Source organism: Callorhinus ursinus, unplaced genomic scaffold (genome assembly GCF_003265705.2).
Source record: "Callorhinus ursinus isolate GAN/ISIS: 27379988/994484 unplaced genomic scaffold, GSC_fseal_2.0 scaffold20, whole genome shotgun sequence".
Classification (NCBI taxonomy): domain Eukaryota; kingdom Metazoa; phylum Chordata; class Mammalia; order Carnivora; family Otariidae; genus Callorhinus; species Callorhinus ursinus.
The window spans coordinates 31409543-31435233 of NW_027397082.1; the positions used below are offsets into that span (position 1 = coordinate 31409543).

Consider the following 25691-nt stretch of genomic DNA (forward strand, 5'->3'; position numbering starts at 1 on the left):
TTATCTTTTTATTTTAGTTGTGTACCTTGTTCCAGTAAAAATTAAGTTTTGCTGATCTCAAACCTTGTTTGTTTCTCATTTGTATTCACAGTGCTATTATGTTTAGCTAGTCTCTTGATTTTCAAGTGCTCTCCATTTTAATTTTTGCTGGGTCTCTCATTCCTTCACTTTCTTCCCCGCTGACCTGTTTGAGGCCCTAGTAGTGCTTATCTAAACTACTCAGTAGTCACCTACCCAGCCTCTCTGCTTTTAATTTTACTCCTTTCCAATTCATTCTTTGAACTCTAGCCTGAATTATCTTTCTAAAACACAGGTCCAGTTGTAACTTTTCATCCTAGAATTTTTCCAAGAACCCAGACTACCGCATCAGCAACTATAATCCTTCACATACTCTACATTGCAGACAGGCTTAACTGTCTTAACAGACAGTGCTTAACACTGTCTTCATGTAGCTCTGTACAGTTGTTTTTTTCCCACGTCCTTGTGCAGTTATTCCCTCTGCCTGAATGTCAGCAAAATCTAGTTTGAATGCCATGTCCCCTTGCTCCAATTTTAGTTAATTGTATTATTTGGGAAGGATCTAATACATTCTAGTAGGTTCTTTAGTAATCATCTTATTCAGCTTATGTGCTGGGATCTCATCTAGATTACAAATGCTGTGAAGTCAGGGCTCACATCATATTCATCTTTGTATCACATGGTTCCCAGCACAATATTCAGTTGATCTTTGTTGAACATTTTAAGCCATAAATCACCCAATGCATAATGACCTTATATGTTGAAAGCAACTAATTCTAATCAATGGACTAGTTCAACCAAAATTATTTTTCTATATAAGCTAAAGAGTTACTTTTTTAGTGTTGATTTAGTATGCCAGAGTATAAAATATATATGGTTCTCTATAATAACTCATTTCAAGAACTTGTCCAGTCATATTTTTCAGTATTTCTAAGTTTTTCTCTAATGAAAGACTACTTTACCTTCTGTTAATTTCTTTTTACATATATCTTTATATATCAAAAGATTCATATTCTTTACTCTTGTAAAACAGACTTCAAATTACTATGTAGTATCATAATTGCTTTAGAGAACAAGTTTTAGGAAATCTTATATTTGACAATAGTCTGAAAATATATGTAAAATAATAGAAAAAACGTATATTGGTCTCTACCCCTGGTTCTTTGCACAGAGCTCCTAAAACCCCAGTAATATCCTAACTGATAAGAGCACTAGAGGCATCTTTTGTTCTAATATTTGGTCTTTGACCCTGATTTCCTGAAACAGAGCTCCTAAATCCCTTGGAATTTCCTAGGTGATAAGAGTGTGTTTTGTTCTGATGAGGTGACTTTTGGTGAGCTCCTGGATAGTTTCAGGATGGGTGCTGGTCACCAAAAAGATTAAGTCATGATTAGAGGTTTGGAACTTTCTACCCCACCCCCATTTTCTGGGAAAGGAAGAGGGGCTGGAAACTGAGTTAATGGTTGATCATGCCTAAGTGATGAAGCTTCCACAAAACTCCCCAAAAGAACAGGATTCAAAGAGCTTCCAGGTTGGTGAACGTGTGGAAGTACTAGGAAAGTGCCTTGCCCAGAGAGGCATAGAAACTCTATGCCTCTTCCCAGTTACCATGCCCTATGTAGCACTTCATTTGTCTCTTCATCTGTATCCCTTATTATATCCTTTTTAATAAATCAGTAAACATAAGTAAGTGTTATCCTGAGTTCTGTGAGCTGTTCTATCAAACCACAGGAGCAGGTCATGGGAACCCCAGTTTATAGCTGGTCAATTAGAAGTATAATCGACAACTTGGGACTTGTAGTTGGTGTGTGAAATGGGGCAGTCTTGTGGGACTGAAGCCTGTGGGATTTGATGTGAACTCCTGGTAGATGATGTCAGAACTGAAGTGAGTTATAGGACACCTAGCTGGTGTTTCAGAATTTCTTGATGTGTGGAAACCCATACATCTGGTGTCAAAAGTGTTGTAAGTGTGGTAGTAGTGTAAGAGGAAAGGAGAGACACAGGAGTATGTTTTTTCTATACGGTATATAAGCTTCTTTTACATTACTTACTAAATTCTTTTGCATGTGTATAGCTATGTATATACACAGGGTGTTGTGTATGTGTGTAATCTAAGTCCTCGAATAGAAAAATCTAAGACAAAGCTGGAAACCATTAAATTTTTATTAAAATTCCAGTTAACATACAGTATAATACTACTTTCAGGTGTACAATTTAGTGATTCAACACTTAATTATAATACCTGGTGCTCATCACGAGTGTACTCCTTAAACTCCATCACCTATTTAACCTATTTAACCTATTTCCCCTCTCCCACCTCCCCTCTGGTAACCATCAGTTTGTTCTCTATAATTTTTTGGTTTGCCTCTTTCTTGTGCCCCCCTCTGATCATTTGTTTCTTAAATTCCACATGAGTAAAATCATATGGTATGGGTCTTTTTCTAACTGACTTATTTCACTTAGCATAATACTCTCTAGCTCTATCCACATTGTTGCAAATGGCAAGATTTCATTCTTTTTTATGGCTGAGGACTATTCCAGTTTGTTTATTTATTACATACACATACACCCCACTCTTCTTTATCCATTTATCAGTTGATAGACATTTGGGCTCTTTCCATAAACATGTACTCTGCTGTTTATAAGTAGCATTATCAACAATACCCAAATTATGAATCTTTGTTGTTAAACTAGGTTCTCTGTTTTCATTTTTTTCCTTAGCTATATTTAAAAAAAATAGTTTGTAATGTTTACACAGTTTGGCATTTACAACTGAATTTAGGGTGAAATTTCCATCTCTTTATTCTTTCACAGAAGAAAAAGGTTACCCAAAAAAGGGCAGTTACTAAGTTCCTCAGTTCTTTTAGGGCATGTGTTTGATTGCCATATTATATAAGAAAGATACAGTTAAAGTCATAAGAAATCCAGAAATGGAAATTGAATAGTGAATGGTGTAGAAATGATCTTAAAACCTTTCCAAATAAAGTTTCCCTTGATTTATGGCCCTTGGAGTACATAGAAGGTTTGTAAACAAGAGTCTATATAATTACATTGAGGCTTTTGCCTAAAAGCTCCATTTTCCAGGTTCCTTCTAAGGTTTTAGAATCCAAAGGAATAAGCAGAGATGTTAACTGCAGTGAGATGGAAAGAGTACATTCAACCACAACCTATTCTCCCTGGGAAAATTACTAATTTGGGGATTGATTTACATGGGAAATGAAAGGAAGAGGGAGAGTACTTCTTTATCATATATGTAGGTATTTAGATCATCATTTAACATGCCACATTTTCCCAAATAGGTGGATTTTGCAAACCGTTTTGTTGGAGGTGGTGTAACCGGTGCAGGACTTGTACAAGAAGAAATCCGCTTTTTAATCAACCCCGAGTTAATTGTTTCACGGCTCTTCACTGAGGTGCTGGATCACAACGAATGTCTTATCATTACAGGTTAGTTATGGGAAGTCTGTATGATAGAGTAGTTTTCCCCATCTACGAATATCTATCATGAAGGCTAGAAGCCACCCAGATATCGCTATTCTGTATCATGGGCATTAGTCCCAATATTTTTATTGATTAATTTATTCTTGGTTTTTGAAATTGTTACAGTTTTATTTTCCTAATCTTGAGTAAGACATTTTATTCCCACCTTTTCTTTCTTGGCATCTTTATCTGAGGAACAAGGGTAAAAACTATGCATTTACCCTCCAGTTTGAAATTTTATGATATAATGCCCTTAAAAAGAGGATAGTGATATGTCTTTGAACATGTATTCTATTATTATTCTTCCATTATGTTTCCATAGTGCTTTGTTATACTTCCAGTATGAAGACCTATATAAATAAAAAAAGCAGTTATAGTAGTCAGAGAGAATCAGTGAAACAGAGAGCTTTTAGAGAAGAGAAATAAATCAGTAACCTTATATTAACCCAATTTCTAATCCTAAGAAAAAGTGTGATGATCTGAGTGGCTTTTCTTGATTTAAGTGAATGTGGGAGGAGGAGAGAGGGAAATATGGTCAAATTTATACTTTAGGTCTATTATTGAGATTTAAATTTTTTATTTAAGTTTTTTTAGCTTGAGATACTACTATGTCACTGTATTTTCTTGTGAATGAGCTACAAAAAAACTAATGATTAACTCATAGTTCTTAAGAAATTCTTAATCAGCCACCATAGGTAAGTTAAGCCTTTTATTCAAGTACCTAAAAGAACATTCCCACATAAAAGCCATAATCAAGTCATCTGCTGCTGATACTTTTTTCTCTCTGCAAAAGGATTTCTTATTTCCTTTTTGAATCTGTTGCTGCTTTGAGATTAGTGTAGGAGACTAAACACTCACTTGGTTTGGAGAATTTGGTTGATTGTTATTCTGAAAGATTATAATGAGAGAAAAACCATCCCCTATGAGTTATATCAAATTTATACTCAACTAATTTACCTCCAAAGAGGTACATGCCAGAACTAAGACTCTGAGATCTAAGCTTGAAGCCACTGTCTTTGCTTCAGATATATTAATAGGCAACCTTCAGGAGAGTATCTAAATTTTGTTCCTTATATTTTACTTTTAAGATTTTCTCTTTGTCTTTGAACAGTTTCATTATGATGTGTTTAGGATCTCTTTGATTTTATCCTATTTGGAGTTCATTGAACTACTTAAATGTTTAGATAAATTTGGGAAACTTTTGACCACTATTTCTTTAAGTATTCATTCTGTCCCTTTTTTTCTTCTCCTTCTGGTAATCCCATTATGCATATGTTGGTACATTTGATGATGTCCTATTGGTCTCTGAAGCTCTGTTCATTTTTCTTCATTCTCTATTCTTTCTCTTTCTCAGACAGGATAATTTCAGTTGACTTATCTTCAAGTTTACTGATTCTTTTTTCTGCTTGCTCTAATCTGCTTTTGAATTCCTCCATTGAAATTTTTATTTCAGTTACTGTACATTTCACCTCCAGAATTTCTATTTGGTTCTTCTTCTTCTTCTTCTTCTTCTTCTTTTTTTTAAGATTTTATCTATTTGAGAGAGAGAAAGCACGAGCAGGGGGAGTGGCAGAGGGAGAAGCAGACTTCCTGCTGAGTAGGGAGCCCACAATGCAGGGCTCGATCCCAGAACTCTGAAATCACGACTTGAACCAAAGGCAGATGTTTAACTGACTGAGCCACTGGTTCTTCTTTTTATTTTTAAATAATTTCTATCTCTTTTTTGAGTTTCTCTATTTGTGAGGCATTATTTGCATACTTTAGTTCTTTAGATATAATTTCCTTTAGTTCTTTGAACATATTTAAATAGCTAATGTCTTTGTTTAGTAAGTCTAACATCTGGTCTCCTTAGGTACAGTTATAGTTGACTACCTTTTTTACCTGAGTAGGTATCTTACTTTCTCTTTTCTTTGCATATCTCAATTTTTTTTAAAAGATTTTATTCATTTATTTGAGAGAGAGAGTGTGTGTGTGTGCACAAGGAAGGGGGAAAGGGCACGGGGAGAAGGAGAAGCAGACTTCCCATGGAGCAGGGAGCCCGATGCGGGGCTTGAATCCAGGACCCCGGGATCATGACCTGAGCTGAAGGCAGACGCTTAACCAACTGAGCCACCCAGGCGCTCCTGCAAAATCTCAATTTTTTGTTGAAAATTGGACATTTTAATAATGTAGCAACTCTCAGAATCAGATTTTCCCCTTCCCCCAGAGTCTGTTTTTGTTGCTATTTGTTATTGTTATTTAGTGACTTTCCTGAACTAATTCTGAAAGTCTGTATTCTTTTTTGTGTATGTTCATTAAAGTCTCTACTTAGGTTAGTTTAGCTAATGATTGAATTAAGATTACCTTAAATGCTTGGAACCAATAAGCCAGTCTTTTCTGAAGGACTCTTGTGTATACATTGGGGCTCACCTTCAACACTCTACCAGGCCATTGACATTTGCTTTCTGCTTGCACTTGGCACTTCATTTATTGCTTGCATAGAGCCTCAAGGTCAGAGTAGTGAGCTTAGGACATTCTCAGGTCTTTCATGAGCATGTAGACTTCTGGATTCCTGGGGATACTAAGAATTTTTTAAAGCCCCTTATAGATATTTCATTCCTCAGCTTTCCCTTTGAAACTTTTTGGTTAGCCTATTATTTGCCCCAACTGATGTCTACTGCCTCAGGTAGCCATACTGTTAAGCAATTGCATGAAATTGTTTTCAGTAAACACCCCTGTGGATTAGGCTCTTTGCACTGACTTGGTACACTCCAAGTCAGGTCAAATAAAGACGGCCTTACAAGTGAGGTCTTCCAGGGAGCCACGAGACAGGTCAAATGATGAGAGTTCTCTGAGAATGGGGCTTTGAAGGAACTTCATCACTCTTCTGACCCCTTTCGTGGTTTTTACTGTGATTACAAACTGTTGGTTTTTAAGGCTACTCTAGAGCTCAGGAGAATGGAATAAGAATAGGGAGAGTTAAAAATGTCCCAAAGCTCATTGTTTTTATCAAGATTCAGCCATTTTTTCTTTAATGAACCCTCCTCAGATTGCTGCAAGCCTTTGGTTAATTCCCACAGTTCAGAAAAAGTTGATTCTTATAATTTTTGCCAGTGTTCTCATGGCTTTTATGGAGGAGAAAATTTTCAGAGGCTTTTTGTTGTTGTTGTTGCTGTTATTTTTTTTTAATTTTTTATTGTTATGTTAATCACCATATATTACATAATTTGTTTTGGTGTACTGTTCCATGATTCATTGTTTGTTCATAACACCCAGTGCTCCATGCAGAATGTGCCCTCCTCAATACCCATCACCAGGCTAACCCATCCCCCCAGCCCCTCCCCTCTAGAACCCTCAGTTTGTTTTTCAGAGTCCATCATCTCTCCTGGTTCGTCTCCCCCTCTGACTTACTCCCCTTCATTCTTCCTCTCCTGCTATCTTCTTCTTTTTCTTTTTATTTAATCATTTTTGCTGATGTATCCTTACCATTTGTAAGTGCTTGTTGGGGGAAAAAAAAAGGCTTTCAACAAGTTATTCCACATTATTTGGGCATCTTATTATTTCTTATAATATCTTTGTGATTCTGCTCTTTTGGTGATGTAAGGCAGATTGTTAATTTTCTAAGTTTATGTAGAAAATTAAGAATGGAACCTCAGCGAAGAAATTTCCTCTTGGATAAAGCCTCAACTATTTGAAGTTAATAACCAAAGTATTTCATCCAGAATCCTGAGGTTGTGATCCATATTGTACCAAAATGTAAAGATAAAACCCTTCTATTTTCACTGTTGTCTCAACTCCCCTATTGGTCATCTGTCTGCAATTATTGTTTATGATGTATACAGATAGGAAGAATGCAGTTGGAAGGTATTAGGGGGAAGGAAAGTGCAAGGGATTGCAGAATAAAAAAATTAAAGTGTCATAAATCCAGTGTTGGGCCAATAGATACTTTGAATATGAGTCTTAACAATGTTTTAGAGAGCTCTGAAGGTCTGGAATGTGACTGTCTCCAGCATTTGGGTGTTATCAAATAATACTTTAAAAGATTTTTAATTTTTAACAGCTAAAGCTAGATTTGAACTAAAGACTCAGGACAGAATATTTCATTAGTTTTAAAGATGAGTTTACATCCTTAAAATAAAAAAGTTGGTAGAATGCTGGGCATTTAAATTCAAAGCTAATTTGTTTCATTTGCTTTATTTCTTCTTTACTAGGAAAATAGTAGGTCTCTTATCATCTACCATTAGTGTCGCTGTAAGTAAAAGATGTAATTTTCTTCCTAATAATAAAAGGAAAACACTAGAATTTTTTTCTTTTTTTAAAGATAGCTTGTACCCAGTCTAAAAAAAAGATCACCACTCTGGAGTTATATCTGTTCTCTACCTTACCTATAGCTATTGTAAAATGAATGGAAAATTGCAAATCCATGACTCACCTTCACATCTATGATTACTTCAGGCTAGGGACATCCGGGGTGACTTTTAACTCAGCATTTTTCCCCACATCCACTTAACTCTATTATACTGCCTTCTAATTAATATCTGTGATGTGATGTTCCCTTAATGGAAATGGCCATTTCATCATCTATTTGATGTTGGATTTCTGCCATCTCCCTTCTTAGGAGACTCTTAGCCATGCACTGCAATCTATCTGCCTGATCAATTCCATTCCTTCAATGATTCATCCAGCCTCAGTGAGCTAATGGCTGTGACTCTGCTGCCTGAATCTGTAGAAGAGTTTGAGAAATTAGAAATAAATTAAATTTATCATCATGTTGGGGCATCTGGTTGGTATCAGACTTTGAAATGAATATGAAACAGGTCATGAAACAGGCAAATACTTTTATCCAGATAGTGTTATCCCTCTATGTGTTGTGATCCTCCCTGCAGGCAGCCAGGAGTTAAAACCTTTCAGTAAATATAGATAGAAAGAATCTCCAATCTTACCCCCCTCTTTTTCCCCCCTTTTTTACCCTTTCTTGTGTTCTTCTACATCATCCAGCAGATAGCTTTAATGCCAAAGGGTGTTACCATGGTTCTAGGAGTTTGTTTTATTGTTTCAGTGTGGTGAGTACTTAAAGCAGATGCCTAGACATGAAACTTACTGAGCAGAATATTAGTACATTTAACACAAAACCTGCCCTCTAGTGAATCAAATCATCCCAGACATCGCAGATCCTTATATCTTTTGTGAATGTCAGCATATCTGATAGAAAGTAGAAAAGTGGACAGACACCATTGCTTATGGTATTGATGCTTTTTATAGAGCAACAACACTAGAAACCCATCACTACAAAAACAACCCATTGCCAACTAAATGATACCAGCTCACTGGGAAAGATCCAAATTCAGTAGTTTAGCTTTTCTTCATTTTTCTTAATCATGGCAATGAAAGTCAAAAGTGTTCTATCTCCTGAATAATCATCACTGTATGAGTGCTACTAATAAAAGCAGAGTAGATGGCTTTGCTTTTGTACAAACCTTATTTCCAAGGGCACAACCCATTGGTGCATAGAATTTTTTAATCTCCAAATATTTTTTTCTCAGTTCATCATAAACTTTCATTACTAGTAAGAGAAAATAAGAACATTTCTTAGTACTAAATCTAAAAACTCATTAACCTGTCACAAACTTATGCAAAGATTTTAATGGGTTCCTTCTAGTTTTTTCCTTAAGTGAAGATTTATTTTTGAGCATGAAGTCTTGTAGGTTATATCACAAAAGTCATTCAATCTTCTGTCTCTTGTTTCCTATTATCACTATTAACCTTTGTATTTTCATTGTAGTTTATCAATATATTTGAATTTAAAACAAGGGTATCTGTTTTTCAGAACAGACAGTTGACCTAATTTTGAAAGATGTCTACTCTGAAAATCCAGGACTTAATTTGTTTAGAACAAAATCATCTGTATGTGCATCTTTGATTTCCCATACCTGAAAGAAATTAATCTTGTTTCTCTTAGGAAAGAAGGCTAAAACTATCCTAACCTAAAATAGAAATATGATAATGATATTTTGTATTTTCCAACCACTTTCTTTTGAAAAGACAGGTATTTGTTTTCATAGTTAAGAGATCAGAGTAGGCAGTTTTGTTTTGTTTTGTTTTTTATAAATAAGGAAAATGAAGCTTGTCCACTGCTGGGCAGAAAATAGAAAGGAACAGGACGATTCCTGTCTTTATTTCCAGTTAGGTCAGTAGACCAGGTTGCTTTTAAACCTCACATAAATGAAATCATATATCTTTGGTTTCTCTACCTCCTTGCAAAGTAGAATCTGATGACACCAATACTAACTACTCTATGGTTTTGAAGACTTTTAAATTCTTCTTATATGGTTTTCCAAGGAATTCTATGAAGTAAACAAGATAGGAATTATTAACAACCCTGATTTTCAGATCATGAAATGAAGTCCACTGAGAGATTTGGTTACTTAAGGATTCACTTTGGGTCCCTCATGTCTCCTAATCTTAGTGCGGTGCTCTTTTAACCATGCCAGGCTGTCTTTGTAAATGTGAGTTTTTTTATATGTGTCAGTTACATGGTACTTTCAGATTAAGTCTTTTGGAATTATAATTTGAACCTCAGTTAATACAGTGTTCTTCCTTTTTTGCTTGATAATTATTATGTTTATGCAGCAAGTACTTAACTGCTTCTATAGTCCTTTTTTTTTTTTAAGTAGGCTCCAGACCCGGTGTGGGCCTTGAACTCATGACCCTGAGATCAAGAGTTGCATGCTCCACCAACTGAGCCAGCCAGTCACCCCCCTGCATCTGTATTCTTGTGTCACAAAATGCTAATGTAGACATACATGTTAATGACATATAATTCCTTTCTTGAGAAGCTGGCAGTCTAGTGAAGGAGTTAGATTACATTTTTAAAACAGCTTTATTGAGGCATAATTGACATATAGTAAACTGTATATTTAAAGTGTACAGTTAGGTAAGTTACTTTTTGACATATGGCTACATACATGAAACCATCTTTTGCCCATGTTTTAATTGGGTTGTTTTTTATTGTTGAGTTTTGAAAATGCTTTATGTATTTTGGATACAGGTGTTTTATCAGATGTGGTATATCTTTTTATCATATGTGGTGTATCTTTTCATGATCTTACAGTGACTTGTTTTTATTTTTTGTTTTGATTACTGTGTAATAATATATTACTTTATAATAATTATCAAAATCAGATAGTGTGAGTCCTCCAACTTTGTTCTTCTTCAGCATTGTTTTGGTGAATTTTAGAATCAGTTTGTCAATATCTACCAAAAACCTTGCTGGAATTTTAATTAAGACTGCTTTGAATCTATAGATCAGTTTGGGGAGAATTAACATCTTAATGATATTTGCTCTTTGACACATGAATGAGATAGCTCTGTTTATTGAGGTCATCTTTAATTTCTGTCAGTAAAATGTATACTTTTCACTGTATACTTCTTTTATATTTGCTCACGTTTATCCCTATTTCATATTTTTGTTGCTATTATAAATACATTTTTGAAATTCCAGTTTGTGATTGTTCATTGCCATTGTGTAGAAATATAACTGACTTTCAGGTTGCAATTTAATATTCTAAGTGCTTTACTGATGTTATGTGCAGAGTACTGTGGAGCACAGAAAAGGGACCACCAACGCTACTTACGGTGTCAAGGAAGGCCTACACAAGAAACAACATGAATTCTGTAATTCTTTTCTTAATTTATAGCTGCATATCTTATCCAAAATTCTAGATGAATTTATAGGAATTAAGGTAAAAATTATTTTAAATTTTTGAAAAATTACTTCTAAGAAGCAGTATGCTGAGTAATAGCCTAGAAACTCTAGTATTGAGTTTAAATCTTTTATGTTTTTATTATGGAAAATTTTAATCATAAATGAAAATAGAATAGTATTTTTCATAGCTTTTAAAATATTTATATTGTATAGATATTTTTATATTTGTGTATATATGAGACATTTCAGACTCTCATAGGAAAGTTGCAAGAATAGTACAAGGAATTCCCATATAATATTCATCCAGATTCACCAATTTGCATCCCTCCTCATCTGCTTTATCATTCTCTATTTTCTTTTCCTGATCTCTCTTCGAGAGTACAGTGGAGACATTGTGCCCTTTTACCCTAAATATTTTGCTATATATTTCTTAATAACTAGGATATTCTATTAAATCACAACAAAGTTATCAAAATCAAGAAATTTAACATTAATAAAGTACTGTTAGTTAATCCCTAGTCAATATTTTCATTTTGTCGATTATCCTAATTATATTCTTTGTAGCTTTTTTCCCCCCAGTCTACTCCAATCCAGGATCACACCTTGAATACAGTTGTCATGTATCCTTTAAAGTAGGACAGTTTCTCAGCCTTTCCTTGTATTTGTTTACCTTGATATTTTTAAAATATATAAACCAGGGGCGCCTGGGTGGCTCAGGCTCCCCTGAGCCTGAGGTGGCTCGTTAAGCGTCTGCCTTCGGCTCAGGTCATGATCCCGGGGTCCTGGGATCAAGCCCCGCACCGGGCTTCCTGCTCCGCGGGAAGCCTGCTTCTCCCTCTCCCACTCCCCCTGCTTGTGTTCCCTCTCTCGCTGTGTCTGTCTGTCAAATAAATAAATAAAATCTTTAAAAAAAAAATAAAGTATATAAACCAATTACTTGATAAATTGTCTCTTATTTTGGGTTTGCCCAGTGTTTCTTTCTAACTAGATTCAGTTTATTCTTTTTTTTTTGAGAGAGAGAGAGAGAGCACGAGCGGGGTGAGGAGCAGGCTCCTGGCTGAGCAGGGAGCCTAATGCTGGGACACTGGGACCATGACCCGAGCCAAAGGCAGACGCTTAACCGACTGAGCCACCCAGGCCCCCCCCAGTTTATTCATTTTGATAGAAATCCCACTGAATGGGCGCCTGGGTGGCTCAGTCGGTTAAGCAACTGCCTTCGGCTCAGGTCATGATCCTGGAGTCCTGGGATCGAGTCCCGCATCGGGCTCCCTGCTCAGCGGGGAGTCTGCTTCTCCCTCTGACCCTCCCCCCTCTCATGCTCTCTCTCTCTCATTCTCTCTCTCAAATAAATAAATAAATAAAAATCTTTAAAAAAAAATCCCACTGAAGTGATGTGTCCTGCTCTAATGTATCTTTTGAGGAGAATAGTAATACCACTTTGTCCCAGTGTTTGTGATAAATTGTCATGATTTGGTTAAGGTGGGATGTGCCAAGTTTCTTCACTTTCAAGTTAGTCTTTTCCCTTTGTAATTAATCTGTAGTTATGTATTTCACATTTTGAAACTGTAAATATTCTTTCCTCATCAAATATTCACCCACTATTTTAGCACCCATTTTAACTCCATCATTCCTTCTGCATTTAGTAGTTGGGACTCTTCTGTAAGGAAGGATTTTCCATTCTCTCTTATTTATGTATATTTATTAATATTTATATAGTCACATGGATTCTTATTTTATTCAATGTGTTATAATCCATTACTGTCATCTATTTTGATGCTATAGTGTTCCAGATTTTGTCAGTGTTAGCTGTTGTGTTCCTTTGCCCATCATTCTTTAATGCACTTTCCCCTTTTTGGGCATTAAAAGATGTTTTGAGCTCATCTTGTATATTCCCTGCCCCAGCTCTAGATCATCTCTCTCTCCAAGGAGTCCTGGATTTAGAGTAATTTTTAGAAATCAAGATTTGAGGGGTGCTTGTGTGGCTCAGTCAGTTAAGCAACTGACTCTTGATTCTGGCTCAGGTCCTGGGATTGAGCCCCACGTCAGGCTCCCCACCCAGCAGGGGGTCTGTTTGTCTCCCACTCCCCTTATCCCTCCCCTCACTCACACTCTTTCTCTAAAAAAAAAAAAAAAAAAAAAAAAATCAAGATTTGAATACTCAGTATGCTTTTTGCTATGAAGGGTGTCATGCTTCTATGCCTTCATCAGACAGACTCAGGACATATATAACCACACACATGCATATACATATGAACAACTGGATTCATATGGCTACCTCCCATTGCCATGTAACATCACAACATAAATTCTAGTCTTCCTCTTTTCTTATTTGAGTAAACCTAGAATACAGAAAAAGTGATTTCAGAACTTCTAAGCCATGCCACTGCAAATAGCAAACCTGTTACGTGGAGTTCAGCTGACATCCTTGTCAACATTTAGTGTTGTCATTCTTTTTGATTTTACCCATTCTGTCGGGTATATAGTGGTATCTCATTGTGGTTTTAATTTGCATTCCTCTTATGACTAGTGTTATTCAGCAGTATTTCATGTAGTCAGTAGCTAATTGTTTATCTTCCTCTGTGATGGTTATGTTTAAGTCTTTTGCTTATTTTTCTAAATTGGGTTGTTTGTATATTTTTATTATTGACTTCTAGGAGTTCTTAAATATTTTGAACACAAGCCTTTTGTCAGATACTTGTTTTCTAAATATTTTTCCTCCAGTTTTGCCTAAGCATTTTCCTAAAAGTGTTTTAATATTGATCTAATCTCGTCTTTTTAAAATTGTATTAGGGTTACTGCTTTCTTTATCCTGTCTAAGAAATCTTTATGTACCCCCAGTGTCATAAAGCCATTCTCCCATGTTTTCTTCGAAGTCTTATAGTTTTAGGTTTTATGTTAATGACTTTATTTTATTTCAGAGTAATTTTTGTCCATAGTGTGAGGTAGCAGTTGAAGTTTTTGGGGTTTTTTCTATATGAATAGCTAATTGTTCCAGTAACATATGTTGGAAGGACTATCCCTTCCTTCCCCAATGGATTGTGTTAGCACCATTGTCATAAGTCAATTGACCATACAAGTGTGGATTTATCTATGAATTCTATTTAGTTCAGTTGATCTCTTGGTCTTTCCTTAGGTCACAACAAGTAAATATTGAACTCAGATACTTAAATCCTCCAGTTTTGTTCTTCTTTTTTCAAAAATGTTTTGGTTATTTTAGGTTCTTTGCATTTCCATATGAATTTTAGAATCACCTTCTCGATTACTATTTTTAATGTCTGCTAGGAATATCAAAAGGATTGAGGAATATTTGTGATTACAATATTGAGAAGTACCATACTGAGTCTTCCAACCCCTGAGCATGGTCTATCTTACCATTTATTTAAATCTTCTTTACTTTTTCTCAGTGGTGTCTGCTATATCTTTTGTTACATTTACTCCTAAGTATTTTATTGTTTTTGATGCTCTGGTTAATGGATTTTTGAAAGTTTTATTTTCCCACTGTTTGCTGCTGTTATATAGACATATCTTTGATACTACATTTATTTATGAGCTTGTCTTTCTTTTCTATCATTTTTCTTTTTTTCTTTCATTTCCTGGTGATTCCTTAGGATTTACTGCATAAATAGTCATGACATTTGCAAATAAGGATAGTCTTACTTTTTTTATATTCTTTATGACTTTTCTTTCTTTTTTTTTTTTTTTTGCCTTATTATGGTGGCTAGGACTTCACTACAGTGTTGAATTAGGTGGAATGTTTTCATTACTGCATATGAAGTTAGTTGTAAGTTTTCATGTAGTGGTCCTTAATCAGATTGAGGAAGTTCCTTTTTTTATTCTCAGTTTTGTTGAGAGTGTTAATCATGGTAGATGTTGAATTTTATCTTTTCTGCAACTTTTGTTAGGATTATGTGGGGTTCTTTAATCTATTAATGTAATGGATTTCATTAATTTTTCAAATGTGAAATCAGAATAAAAGCAAAATTGTTATGTCTTTCTGATGAATTGACCCTTTTATCATTATGAAGTGTTCCTCTTTATCTTTCATAATACTCCTTGACTTCAAGTTTGTTTTATCCAATATTAATATAACTACTCTCACTTTCTTATTAGTATTTTCATGTTTGTTTCTTTTAGTTTATAGGTTCCACTTTCTTTTGTTCCTTATAATTTTTTGTAAGCAGCCCAGACTATTGGTCCTGTAGAGGTTCCCACGGTCTGAATGTTGCTGATACATCTTCATGGTGGTATTTAACATGTTTCTCTGTTATCTATCTATAAGTTAATAGTTAAATGTAGAGGCCATTTGCAGTCTTGTTCACTACATTTAGTAATCTTTGTGTATAAAAGCTTCAAGTTGTTTAAGCAAATGTAAGAAGTTAACCTGACCCCAAAAATGAAAATAATTTGCTTTTGGATGAAGAACTGACAGTTCAAAATTAGCATGTCATGATTTGATTTTGTGTTCTTTTTATTTTTATTAAATATGTTTTTTTTTAAAGTTTGTTTGTTTAAATAATCTTTACACCCAAGTTGGGGCTTGAACTCACGACCCTGAGATCAAGAGTCACGTCCTCTACTGACTGAGCCAGGTGCCCCTGTTTTCTATTTTTAAAAATATATATATTTTTTGGAAATACTGTATATCTAGTATCATTTTTTCCCTAATATTAAGTCTTTGTCACAAATATCTTCAGTATTGGACCTTTACTGTATGAGTAGTCATTTTAATCAATAGTGTTCAGCTGTCTGAAAAAGTCAGTCTGCTTGCATTTTATTTACCGGCAAATTTAGGGCAATTGCACTAAAAAAAAAAAAAAAAAAAAAAAGTCACTACTCTTAGTTGTCAGTGTAGTCTTGTTTCTTCTTTTTTTTAATTTCTTTTTTATATATGAAAAGTATTATCTTGCTCAGGGTTTTCAGGTTTTCATTTTATGGTTTTGTTGATTCTTGAAAAGTTTAATTATTGAGTTGACCATAGGAATTGGAATGATTTTATTTAGTTAAGCAGTAGGACACTTTTGGCACTATCCCTCCTGGTATGTCTAAGTAGAAATCTCGGGGGGCGCCTAGTGGGCTCAATCTGAGGAGCATGTGACTCTTGATCTCAGGGTTGTGAGTTCAAGCCTCACACTGGGTGTAGAGATTACTTAATAAAAACTTAAAAAAAAATAGAAACTTTGTTATGTGGCAAGCTTGGTGCATGTTCTCATCAGATGAATTTTAATTATGCTTTAGTCCCCGTGCCTTCTCTGTCACAGTATTCTGGTTTACAAAGCTCTTTGAAGTAACTTGCATATGGATAGGCAGGTCCTAGATTTAATTTAATGATACATAAAGACATTCCCTGCTAAGAAAAGTAAAATTGCTTTCTCAACAATACAAACTAAGTATTACCATCAGATTACTGATACTGAAGACATTGGACCTTTATAAAACAGTCTGTACACTCATGACAGACATTAATATGACAGAGCATATTTTGTTTTCTCTGTTGATTGAGACATTTATCTCTGTATGATAAACATTGCAGTGGCTTTTATAGGTGTCATTATAGGTGTCATTTCCTTATGGAAAATAATAGGTCATTAAGACCAGTGAGGTTTTTTTTTCAGTTGACATTTGCCAACAGGTATTTCCAGAAATGAGGATTAAGTTTATTAACAAAGTCCCTTTAGGGGGCGCCACTCGGTTAAGCGTCTGCCTTTGGCTCAGGTCATGATCTGGTGAGTGGGGAGCTGGGATTGGCCATTTCAGCCTCCCTGCTCAGTGAGGAGTCTGCTTCTGCCCCTCCTCCCACTCTAAAGACCCTTTAGAGCATGCAGCTTTTTTTTTTAACTATTTATTTAATTTTATTTTATTATGTTATGTTACTCACCATACATTACATCATTAGTTTTTGATGTAGTGTTCCATGATTCATTGTTTGCGTATAACACCCAATGCTCCATTCAATACGTGCCCTCTACAAGCTTTTAAGAAAAATCCTTCTGAAAAATAATGGCAGATTATTTGTTTCAGGTACAGAACAGTACAGTGAATACACAGGCTATGCTGAAACATATCGTTGGGCCCGAAGCCATGAAGATGGGAGTGAAAGGTGAGTTCGTTTCTGACTTGAGTATTGCATGACCAAAAGCTAAGGAATGTGGGCTTGACCTAGTACATTCTGTCTTCCATCTACTCTTACTTTGGAAATATAACTGTTGTTTTAAGTTCAGTATTACAGGTTCACTGGTAGTTAAACTAGTATTACCATCTCCGTATACAAAAGGGAAGAACAGAGAAAAGCCAAAAGTCTAAACCAAAAATAAGGGTGGAACTCTTGTTCTTTACCTGTCAGCTACCAAATGTAAGCAGTCAGTGGAGGTTAACTTCCAAGGCCAGACTTACTTAGAATAGGTTCTTATTAGAGCTTAAAGCCTTTAACCAGCTTATTTATCCTTAATTTTTCTGTGAGATTAAGTAGGTGGGGAAACATGTTGGGACAGTTTGCCTAATGCCATAGGACAGTTAACAGCATGACCTACAGTAAACTTTGCTGAAGTTACTTTACACCATTTTATTATACTTTGACATATTTGCTTCCTCGTGAACTTTTAGGGGGTAAACTTTTATAGAAATGGTGCCTGAGTAATATTCCATTGTATATATATATACACCACATCTTCTTTGTCCATTCATTAGTCAATGGATATTTGGGCTCTTTCCATAATTTGGCTATTGTTGATAATGATGCTATAAACATCAGGGTGCATGTATTCCTTCAAATCAGTATTTCTGTATCCTTTGGGTAAATACCTAGTAGTGCAGTAGCTAGATCGTAGGATAAAGAAGATGTGGCATATATGTATATATAATGGAATATTACTCAGCCATAAAAAAGAATGAAATCTTCACATTTGCAATGACATAGTTGGAGCTAGAGAATGTGATGCTAAGTGAAATAAGTCAGTCAGAGAAAGACAAATACCATATGATTTCACTCATATGTGGGATTTAAGAAACAAAACAAATCAACATGGGTGGGGAAGAGAGAGGCAAACCAGAAAACAGACTTTTTTTTTTTTTTTAAAGATTTTATTTATTTATTTGTCAGAGAGAGAGCACAGGCAGGGGGGAGAGGCAGGCAGAGGGAGAAGCAGACTCCCCAGAGCCCGACGTGGGGTTTGATCCCAGGACCCTGAAATCATGACCTGAGCCAAAGGCAGATGCTTAACCATCTGAGCCACCCAGGTGTCCCAGAAAACAGACTCTTAACTATGGAGCACAAACTGATGATTACTGGAGGGGAGAGAGAGGGGTGGGTTAATGAGGTGATGGAGATTAGGAGTGCACTTGTTGTGATAAGCACAGGGTGTTGTATGTGAGTAATGAATCACTAAATTCTACACCTGAAACTAATATTACACTCTATGTTAACTAACTGGAATTTAAATTAAAATTTGGAGAAAGAAGAAACAAAAAGAAATGATGCCTGAAAGCACTTGTGTTTGTGTGTACGTGCATTAATGACAAAGAGCCGTTGCGTTAGAATCAGTAATTGCCCATCTACCCATGCCAGCTTATTCTTTGTAATATCTCAAGTCCAGCCCCTGGGTCTCTTCCCTTTTGTTTTGGTTAAAATATTTGGTTGTAACAATTACCTATGTGGATATTTAATTCCTGATAATTATTTACAGACTAACATGAAGGTTTCTGTTGCCTTTCTTCAGTGTGAAAAGTTGCTTAGCATGTCACTTTATGGAAGTCTGTAAAGGGAGTATTGGAATATTTGGAATTTCACATTGCCAAAGTCATCTCACCCAGTCCTTCCTATTTCCACAGGCAATATGTTACTGTCTGCTTTACTGTCTTTGTCTTTTTAAAAATAGTTTCGCACCATCAGCAATTGAGCACAGTAGGTAGACCATTGTGCTGAATCATGACACATTTTTTGTTAACACTTGTTGGGATTATGTTTTAGATGGTAGATGGTGATGTTATAAACCAAAGACCCAAAAAGCAGGTCTTTCAAAGCAAAGGAAGAACGAGCATTTTTTTTTTGGCTTTTGTCAAGATACAAATGCCATGTCTTCAGTATTAGAGGAAAACCAAGAACGAAGTTCCTTTTGTTTGCCCCCAAATCCTTTAACTTCTGAGACTCACTATAAATGATGTATCTGTTTACACTCTGTCATATTTGTCATCTCTTGATAATTTTTCATTTTACTCTTTAATGCCTAGTAGTCCATTATGTGTATGCCTTGAAATCTAAAGATGTGGTTTTCTGCCCTCTTGTTTTGCTGAGACCTGTAGCTACTGGTTTGTTGGTTTGTTTTTAATATTTTAGCCCTGTCAAACTCCTAGAAACCCCACCTCACAAGGGTTACGTTTTGTGAGTGTCTTTCCCCAGTCATCATCTTCCCCCTTCCATCCCGCCCCAGGGATGCCTGGCAGCGGCGCGGCACTGAGATCGTCGCCATCGATGCCCTTCACTTCAGACGCTACCTCGACCAGTTTGTGCCCGAGAAAATCAGACGAGAGCTTAACAAGGCCAGTAACCTCATTTCTCAGTTCATCTGGCAGCTGTCATCTATTTACCACCATTTTATTAATGCTGAAATTAATGCTTTCTGGTAATTCTTGCAGTGTCACTATGTCTGCCCACAGCTCTCCTGATTTAATGGGTCTGTCAGCTTGTACAAGATGTACTTTCCATTTCGTAATTGCTTGATTACTGATGCCAGATAGAGTTTTGCTTCATATTAAGCCCCACACATGCATTTAGCTCATCAAATACTTTTACTTGCTTTGGAACATTATTATTGTAAAACCGTATAGAAATGTATGAGCACTAACAAATTTTTGTCACACCTTTCAGTGACGTCTCTACAAGGTATGCCATCAGGGTTAAATACAGATAAACGATAGAAGTTAAGTTCTATTATAGGTAAGAGTCACATGTAAATCGTTTATTGATTAGGTAATTTGGCATATTTATGAAGGAATCTGTGATTTTCTGTGATGCTTAGTGCTGTCTACTAAATCATTTTTTCTAATTGTATTTCAGAAATATGAAAATGAGCCATGCCTATTATTCAGATTTTCACTACTGCTAACCATAGTAAATAAACTCTTATCATACAGTAGAGTACTATTTCTATTCTCTAAATTTAGGGCTTTACCAAAACAGTTGATAATTTCTTTACATCTTTTACAGCCAAGAAGACTGACCCAATCCTGAAAACCATTGTTTAACTCGCATAAGTCATATTTGATTATGAGATTGTTTATTAAGATAATTGCATAGCTATTTGTGGGCCAGCCAGTCTCTACATAGACTTTTGATAATGACAGCAGACTGGGTGTACCATTGCAAGGGGATTGGGAGCGCCCTTGGAATAGCACATCTGACATTATGTATATCATCCTCAGCTTCTCCCTGGTCTCACTCTTGTGGTGCTCTGCATATTCTAGCACAAACACCTTGCCTTTCATATAGTTAGTAAAATAAACAACCAAATAATCCAGAGAAGCTTTTGCTTCTCTTAGAACTTGGTATATATTTTGAGTATAATTATATATGTTATCTTATATTCTGATCTATTCTTATATTCTGAGAATTTAATTGTTGAATGTGTTTTCTTATACATATCAATTAGATTATTTTAATTATTTTAATGTTTAGAGTTCTCAAAGGGATCTCTTAAAAATTTTGAAGAATAAATGCACTATTTTCCAAAGTTGAACTTAGATAACAGATACCGCTTACGTATTTTTTTTAAGCAATTCCTCTGAAAAGCTATGCAGAAAGACTGCTCTTTGGTATATCAACAGGTATAATCTTTCTCTTTTACCTGACTCTGATAATCAGAGATTCTATAACAAAGAATATCTTTTATTATATTAGACACATTTTAAATGTAAGCCTTTGACTGTTCCAAACTCTTGGCTTAAAGCAATTATTTCCAAGTACATGGTGTTTTTATTATATAACATATCAAGTAGAATGAGATTTATCTTTAGATTTTATCAGATGTTCCTTCTTTATTAAACACATTTTATATGAATTTGTCACATGGTCATGGTCATTGATACTAGAAGACATTTATATAAGCAGTACATAGTTTGGAGAGAAATATATGAAAAGGAAATGTGTTTAATCATAATCATACAGTAACACAAATTAAATGGTTCTGTTTCTTATGGATAAAATTTACATTCCCATAAATACTTTTCTGTAGGAGCTAGGTCATTCAATTTTAGAAATTATCTGCAAATATCATTTTTTTAAATGATAATCCTGGGCATAAATAAATCTTTTCTTTTTTAAACTGCCCATGGCCTATTGATGTTCTCTACATTTACTGATATAGCACTGACCTCAATTTACCTATCCGTGAAACTTGATATATGTGAATAGGTTAATTTAGTTTTAAGTATTGGAAAACATTTTTTTGTAGAATGTATAGAGTCCATAGGAAACCCACTTTATACAGAAAGAATGAGTCTTTAAATAACAACAAAGTTTTATTTCATTCAAGTCAGTCAGTGCCAAGCACACTGCCTTGCTTATGAAAACTTCTCAAAAATATTTGTTAAATGCATTAGTCGGTGATTAATTAAACTTCTTAGATATTACTAACAGTTTTTTTAAGGTAAACTTTTTAGATACACATTATCTTAAATCACTTAAAATGTTACAAATTTGTAGATATTACCCAAATATTCTTTAAGTGCTAGGTAAAGCCCAGTAAGTCCAGTGTTGATTCAAGTATGGAATAGATAAAACCATATGAAGCAAATGGATTGATAGTTATGTACTTCTGTGTTTCAACCTGCCATCATTTATGTTAATATGCAATTAAATCTAATTTATAGTTCATAAGAGATTCTTTTCTGTCAAATGCAGGTAGAAGTTTTCTTAAATTATATAAATAACAATAGTAAAAGTAATAGGTAACATTAAGTGATTGCTTATGATATGCCAGGCACTCTACTTAGCACTTTAAATGCAGTGTCTGATTTAATCAGAACCACCCAGGGAGATGTAGATCATTTTCTTGTCTCCAATTTAGAGATCATGAACTGAGCCTCAAGAAGTTGAATAACTTGCGCAACATCACACAGATGGGCAGTGATGAAGTCAGGACTTGAATCCAGGTTCCCCTGACTTCAAATCACTTTTTTAAAAATGTAACTCCTCCCACATAGAGATTACTATAACAAGGTCTGTCTTTCCAGACTTTTTTACCTGTTTCAAGTCTTAAATCATTAAGAATATTCCCTGCGTTTTGTTAACAATCTCCTATAAGCATATATGCTTTGGTTACCTCTTCTCTTTTAATCATAATCCTATACTGTGAGCAAGTCTCCAGTTGATTGCTTGTCTCAATATCTTTTTTTGTTTGATATACTATTTTAAGGAAATTTGAGGGCTTTTACCCCACCGCACCCCGGCCTATTTATTAAATTCCCATAAGACAAGGAAGTACCACAGGTGTAGAGTAGCCCATCAGTACATGGGCTAACATTGAGAAAGCACCTGGTTCAGGGCCCGGCACTATGGGAAGGCACTGAATAAATTATGTCTTTCATTCACTGCTAAATTCCAAAACATTTGCTCTTTTAGCTGAGAATTGGTTTCCTAATTCTTTCATTGGAAAAGAAGAAAGGAATAAATGATTCTGTTAAATGTCACTGGCAACTTAAAGAACTAATCCATATAACTTTGGGCTTTCTAAATAAAAGCATTCCATCATTTATGGGTTACATTTACCTATTAAAATAGAGTATGAATTTTAGTATAGCAACAGGGAATTTTACATAAACTGACAGCACAACTTGGAGAGAATTTAAGTTAAATATTTACATCTCACTGTGTTTTGTAAACTTAGGTTTAAAGCTATATTAAAATGCTTTAGAGATGACTTATACAATTCTGCTTTTTTCGTGCCAGAGAGAAAGTGAGCAGGAATAGAAAAACTCGTTTTTTCTATTTTTTCTAGGAAGTAATAGAGCATAAGACCAGTTTTCACCATCAGAATTCAATGTGGATCTCTGAACTCTAGGGGCTTTTTTGCTACTTTTAGGCATTAGTCATCAGATAATAATTGAAAGAGCAAGCCCACAAAGTGTTTTATTCCCTCTGGAAACAGTCTGCTCCATCCAGGCTCCACCTATCCTATTGGACCCACATCGTGACCTGCAAACAGAGTTGGTTTTTAAAAGGAAGAATCGGTCTCCTTTTATCTAACTGGTATTGTGAAGCAATGTTTAATCCTGTGAGAGATCAGCTGGGTGACATTCTAGAGGAAAATTATCTTTGTAGTTGGAAAGATTTATGACTCCAGCTTGCAAAAGTGGCAAATAGCTCAGCAAGGGAAGAAAGAAATCATCTGTGAAAAGTTGTATTAAACCATGTTAGACTCATTCAAGTAAGATTAAGTAATGAATATATTACATAGAGGCTTCTGGATCAGACATTGATTAAAGCAAACTGACCACCGCCAACAGGAAATCACCACCATTTACCCTTTTGAAATTGATTTCTTGATTTTTTTTGGTATTACCCATCAACAGATTTGGAAAGAGGTCGTTATTAAACCAGAGCTTGATTAACGGTTGTTCAATACTACCTGCTGGTATTTCTAAGGAGTTCAACATGTAGGGTAGCTGATACAGCTCAGTTAGTTGGGAGAGTGTTAGAATGGAGGAGGAGTTCAACATCTGATCATTTATATTTTCTTAAAGTACAGTTGACTCTTGAACAACTTGGAGATTAGGGATGCCAACCCTCAGCACCATCAAAAATCTACATATAACTTTGAACTCCCCCAAAACTTAACTACTTAAAGCCTACTATTGACTGGAAGCCTTACTGACAACAGCCTGGTGATGGGTATTAAAGAGGGCATGTATTGAATGGAGCACTGGGTGTTACAGGCAAACAATGAATCATGGAACACTACATCAAAAACTAATGATGTAATGTATGGTGATTAACATAACATAATAAAATAGAATTTAAAAAAAGAAAAAACATAGTTTGTATGTTATATGTATTATATACTGTATTCTTAAGGTAAGCTAAAGGAAATGTTACTAAGAAAATCATAAGGAAGAGAAAAATACATTTATAGTACTATACTGTATTTATCCAAAAAAAACCCTGCATATAAGTGGACCACGCAGTTCAAACTCATCTTGTTCAAGGGTCAGCTGTATGTGTCACTTTACTTTTCAGGAATATTAGCCCAAAATATGTCCTTTTTAGTGAATTTTTCCTTCAGTCTCTTAAATATATAGAATCAGAATAACAATAGATATACCTAATCCAGTCTTTGATTTCACACACGAGGAAACTAAGGTCTGCATAATTCTTCCATTTTACATAGCATTTTAAACAAAAGCATAATCAATTTACTAATGTTACAGTTATTTTAAAGAGAAAAAGTCATTCATGATCCTACCTTTCAAATAGTTTTCATTTTTATGGGTCTTTCCACATGAATATTTAATTTCATAAAAATGTGTTCAAAAGTTACCTATAACTTTGTATTTCACTTGTTTAACAAGTGATTGTAAATATTTTTCATACTTTCTAATATCTTCATAGTAATTTGTTTAATGTCCATAAAACTGGTTGCATTGACATACTGTGTCTTTTTGAACAATTAGGTGGTCCTAAGTTTCTCTCATTATACATAATGTAGTAATAAACCTCTTTGTTATTTAATCAAATAACAAAAGAAATTTGCAGAATTCTTATTACTTAATCTAAGGATAATATTTTTTTCGAGTAGGCTCCACGCCTATCGTGGGGCTTGAACTTACAACCCTAAAATCAAGAGTCACATTGAGCCAGCCAGGTGCCCCTCTAAGGATATTTTAAGATTCTTGATTAACATTATTTTATTCTCTTCCAAAAGGTTCTTTTTAAAAAATATTTATTTATTTTAGAGAGAGAGCATGAGGGGTGGGACAGAGGGAGAGAAATCCTCAAGCAGACGCCCTGCTGAGTGTGGAGCACTACCCGGGGCTCAATCCCAGGACCCTGAGATCATGACCTGAGCTGAAATCAAGAGCTGGCCAGTCCACTGACTGAGCCACCTAGGTGCCCCTTTTCCAAAAGATTATTAAGGATTTTTTAATATTATGTTTGTTTTTAAGAATGACAGTATTCTAAGATATCAGAAAATCAGTATTGGTACCAAATGTGTTTAAGTTAGACAAGTGGTGGTGGATTGTCTTCAAATAAGCAACTCTTTAGGAACATAATTGTTAAATTATTAATCTAGCAAACAGTATAATGTGTTTACATTATAATGAAAGACATAGTTTAATTATATCTACTTGGGCCTGCTAAACTTGATGTTGAAGCCTGAGTTCTTATTTCAGTGTGCATGTGTTCATGCATGTGTGTGCCTCGGTGTTTGTGACCAACTATTCCTGTGAGTACCCTCTATTTCCTGGGTCCAGTTCTGAGCCTGTAGGTTTTTACAACTGTTTTCTTTGTTTTATTTTTTAC

The 25691-nt window shown here is 35.1% G+C and overlaps 1 protein-coding gene across 5 annotated transcripts in view; it reads left to right on the plus strand.

The window, feature by feature from the left end:
* Nucleotides 1–25691, plus strand: part of PARG (poly(ADP-ribose) glycohydrolase) — a 124899-nt gene that overhangs the window by 81803 nt on the left and 17405 nt on the right. For 4 of the 5 annotated variants that reach the window (XM_025880912.2, XM_025880913.2, XM_073904496.1 and 1 more), the window contains exons 13-15: nucleotides 3318–3465; nucleotides 17201–17279; nucleotides 19606–19714. In XM_025880912.2, coding sequence (XP_025736697.1) covers nucleotides 3318–3465; nucleotides 17201–17279; nucleotides 19606–19714 — 336 coding nt within the window. Of the gene's footprint in view, nucleotides 1–3317; nucleotides 3466–11069; nucleotides 11152–17200; nucleotides 17280–19605; nucleotides 19715–25691 lie in introns of those variants that run through there. The other variant, XR_012381744.1, reaches the window with a different exon arrangement.